General features: G+C 47.1%; 1 protein-coding gene across 1 annotated transcript; it reads left to right on the plus strand.

Moving 5' to 3' along the window:
• The first annotated feature begins 2,744 nt into the window (after positions 1-2,744).
• Positions 2,745-3,524, plus strand: LOC140216595 (uncharacterized). Its single transcript, XM_072286968.1, has one exon. It carries the CDS (start codon positions 2,877-2,879, stop codon positions 3,522-3,524), a length of 648 nt encoding a protein of 215 aa, XP_072143069.1. The 5' UTR covers positions 2,745-2,876.
• The last annotated feature ends 1,091 nt before the right edge of the window (positions 3,525-4,615 follow it).

The following is a 4,615-nucleotide window of genomic DNA, read 5'->3' on the forward strand; positions in this document are numbered from 1 at the left end:
AACGGCCTGCCAGCTTTCTTGGTTGATAAGGCAGCTGAACATGTTTAGCGTAGTTTCGTTGACCGTGCGGAGCAAGAGGTTTCCTTCATCGTTATGTTGTTCCTTGTAGGATGCGTTTGTTAGGCAAAACACGGGCAGGTGATCGCTGATGTCATTCAAGATTACACCAGCGGAAAGACCATCGCTATCTATGTTTGTGACGCAGATGTCAAGGGATGTGGCCGTGTCAACGGTCACCCTAGTGGGCAGTGTTATCACATTGTTGCACTCGTACTGGTGAACAACGTCTTGAAATATGTTAGCATTTAAGTTACCGGTTATTGTGTCAATATTTATATCTCCAAGGATCATAAACGGCGCATTCGCCGAGCTATAAGAGCTAAGTGAATTTTCAAAAAATGACATGAATTCAGATACGCAGCCAGAAGGTGTCCTGTACACGGCGCAGACAGTGGTGTTAAGCACTTTCACCGATAAGTTCTCGGCATTTTCATCCATTCTGCACATGCTGTCTAATGCCTGATGCGGTAAATTATCCTTTAAGTAAATGGCTATCCCACCACCTCTTTTGTTTTTTCTGCTTATGCTTTCCCATTGGTAACCTTGAAGGTAAGGGGGCTCGTTTTCATCTGACAGCCAAGTTTCCGTGAGTACTATACCGGTAAAATTTAAGCTAAATGACTACAGAAACATTTCAAGATCTTGAACCTTATTTTTAAGGCTTCTCATATTTAGATGTATTGCTGAAAACTTTCTTTCGCCTTTCTTGTATTTTTCATTGAAATGATCACATTCATAATAGTGGCATTCCTGTGGTATGTCTTCTATTTGGATGTTTTGCACTGTACAGTTTGTACAGTTTTTCTATACAATTATCTGCTCTATGTCAGTAACGCTGCTAATTCTGTGGTTTGTGGTTCGCTCGTCCTTACGGGCAAAAATTTTCCCGCCAGTCACGCACACAAACTTCCATCCTGCTACTTTTTTCTGAGCGATCGCAGCACCCAGAATTATCTTGTTTGAGCGGGTCAGGTGCTCGTTCGCATAGATGGGTGTGCCATCTCCACCATCATCAAGATCTTTTGTAGTCATCCTCTGCTTTCTTGCTTTTTGCAGAATTTTGTCCCGTTTTGTGCGTTGTACAAAACGGACAACAATGTTTTTTTCGGAGGAGTGTGATGTGGGCACAAGATGGCAGATGTCAATGTCCGAATCAGCAATCGGTTCATTCAAAGTACTCCCGATCCTCCTCACAACATCGACAACGTCACCTTCCTCAGGCACTCCTTTTATTTCCAAGTTGTTCATCCTTTGATACTGTTCTAATTGATCTATCCTTTCACTCAATCTGCAGTTTTCAGCTTCCAGTTCTTTGCTTTTTCTTGAAAGACTTTGGACTTCCTTTCCAAGTTCTTTCATTTCACTTATCATTTCATTGACACCATCACAGGTATCGTTGCAGTTTTTCACACTTTCTTTTAATGACCTGAGATATGTCCTTAATTCTCGCCTCAGGTCCTCAAGCGCCTTGGCAATATCTTTCACCTCCTTACTCATTTACGTTTATGTATAGCAAGTGCCTTACAGTACTACCCAACAAAAGCAATGGCAGTGTCAAATACAATGTTTGCTGTGTTCGGCAGCAGTGCACAGTCAAGATTTCAGGCTTTATACAATAGAAAATAATACTGCTCACCCGCAGAAGATACAGAAATTAGTCGTTGCTCTGTGGTGCACCGCTGCCGAACTGAAAATTCAGCTGAGGCGTTGCTCCTAATATAGGCAGATATTAGGGGGCGTCCTTGTGAATGCGCTGTTCCGCCACTGGAAGCTTGTAATGCTTGCAATTATCCGCTGACGGCCGCTGATAGCACCGGACCAGCGACGAAGCAATGCCTTGCGCGGTAGATGGGCACGTGCCGAAAGCTGCAGAAGATACAGAAATTAGTCGTTGCTCTGTGGTGCACCGCTTGATAAGAAAGAACGTACGACACTTCTTTTTATGAGTTTTGAGCGTGCTCAACTGTACCTCAAGGGCGGCTTATTAGCTCTGGGCTCATATACCCAACGCATGTGCTCAGGTTTGAAATGCAAACGCAAGTCTAAAAACCTGATATTGCCCTGCGCAGGAAATTCAGTGGTCAACGTAAGTGGCCTATAATACTGATTGAATGAGGCAAGAATACTGTCAACAGCAAGGTTTGAACAGTCAAAACAGCCATCTACATGAGAACTGGCGGTCGGAACAACTAGTGATCTATTTAAGAATACCAAAAAATTATTTACATATCTAAAGACCTTTACAACGCCCAAGTCGCCCAACCGCGTAGAAAGAGCTTTGTCACGTCGAGCTAAAAACAGGTCACTTAATATGGGCGCTATGCATGAGCCTATGCAAACACCCTGCTTTTGCAGGTAAATGTTAAAGGCTACTCAACAATAGACCATACTCACGCTATCAATCAGGTGATAGAGAAATGTGCGGAATATAACCAACCCTTATATATAGCCTTCATTGATTACGAAAAAGCATTTGATTCAGTCGAAACCTCAGCAGTCATGAAGGCACTACGGAATCAGGGTGTAGATGAGCCATATGTAAAGATACTGGAAGATATCTGTAGAGGTCGCCACATTTCAGCCCCATTTGTTAGGCTGCCACCAGAGTGTGGCGCCCCCTGTGATCTGTGTGTGTCTATATATGTTCGGGCCCAATAAAGGAGAGGCATTCCCTTTTCGTCCAAGCAAGTGGTCGCACGTTTCGGTCCCTCCCTGCGTGCTCGTGCCCCGCGCGGCACCAACCACGCGACATGGTGTCAGAAGTGGCCGGATAACGCCCCCCTGCCTTAGCCCTCACCTCATAGGAAGGCACCAAGATGTCCCTCGAGACCGGCGAGCCGCCAAAACTGTACGGCGTCAACTTCCAGCCGCCGGCACCGTTCGACTTCGCGAACCCGCCAACGTGGGCGACATGGCTCAGCCGCTACGAAGACTACGCAGTGGTTTCAGGACTGACGAAAGCGTCGGAAGACACGCAGGTACGCTCGCTACTGTACTGCATGGGCCCGGAGGCCCGCCCGCTTCTCGAGACGTTCTCGCTCGACGCCCAGTCGCTTGCTTCATACCAAGCCGTTGCCACCCGCTTCACTGAGCACTTCGTGCACCCGGCAAACGAGCTTTACGAATCGTCACGGCTCCACAGACGCGTTCAGCTGCCCGACGGAAGCGTCGACACGTACTACGCAGAACTGCGCAGGATGGTCAAGCGCTGTAACTATCCGTCTGCTGCTGTCGAGGAAAGGCTCGTACGCGACCGGTTCGTCGTCGGCCTCCGCGACTCCCGTCTCTCGGACCAGCTGTGCCGGAACGCGAAGTTGACACTACAGGACGCCTGGACACAAGCCCGTCAATCCGAAGACGCCGACAGGGAAAAGGCGTTGCCCCAGAACCGCACCGAGCACTCATATCCAGCTTTAGTGGACACGTACCAACTAGCGCCCCAAGCGGCCCCGGCACGAAGCTAGCGTGTTTTCAATGGAACGAGTGGGTTTTTCGCGAATAACAAAAGCTGCAGGTCGATTATCGAAAAACGCAGGCGACAGACGTGTTCTGGAAGACAATCCACACGATCCAAATATAGTGATCACGCTATGGCACGTAAGAATTTTGTTCCCACAGCGGTTAAAGGTTTAGCAATGGAAGCCTATGGAAACGACGAAAATTTGTACTCGATTTCCGAGGCACGAACGGTGCCTGTAATTAACCTACGACGTCTATCGTAATACGCAGTGCAGTGTGTGTAGTCCGGAGACTTAGCTTTCGATTGATGCCTATCTCGACTCTCCACACATGGCGCAACACTGTTCCCAAAAGCGTTTTTTGTAACACTGTCGTGAAAATTCACGTGGTATCTATAAAAACATGAGCGTACCACTGGGCGAAGCCTCGGAAGCCGTGGCCGAGTGGTAGAATCACGCGCACCTTTCGTGTCCCGTCGCGGTTGCCGTGGTTCGATTCCCGCTTCGCACTTTTTTTTAAGCCGCATAGGGCCTAGTATTGTAGTCTTTCACTAGATGGCAGAATCGCAAAACCCAAGATTTGCTTTCGGTTTTGGTTTTTCCGCAGCGCATTTTTTTAAAGCCGCACAGGACTTAGTTTTATAATCTCCTATCAAATGGCAGAAACAAAAATTCGAGATTTGCTTTCGGTTCTGGTTTTCCAGTGGTGCTGTTGACATATTATGCTTTCTATTTTTCCTTCATAAAACGTAGCAGTATCGTGTTCATTAAGTCACCGGTTTTATGAAGATTTTATTCATTAGACATCTTAACTAGAAGCTTGCGCACGGCTTTGTGTTATGAAAAAAAAAAAAACTTTCGTGCTTTGTAGCGTGGAACGTGGGAGAACAAAATGGCTATTCTTATTGCGTTCTTCTGGAAGGTCCGTTTTCTTCGACTTTCGGCTGTCCTTAATGGCACACACTCCGAGCGAATCACGTCCACCTGTGCCCCAATGCCACCCGGTGGCCAGTGCCAATCCTATGCAACATTCGTGTGGAACAAAGGGTCTGCTAGGCTGAGTCGCTGCCCGAACGTTAGTTATTTCTAAAGATTCA

This window comes from Dermacentor andersoni, chromosome 3 (genome assembly GCF_023375885.2).
Source record: "Dermacentor andersoni chromosome 3, qqDerAnde1_hic_scaffold, whole genome shotgun sequence".
NCBI lineage: Eukaryota > Metazoa > Arthropoda > Arachnida > Ixodida > Ixodidae > Dermacentor > Dermacentor andersoni.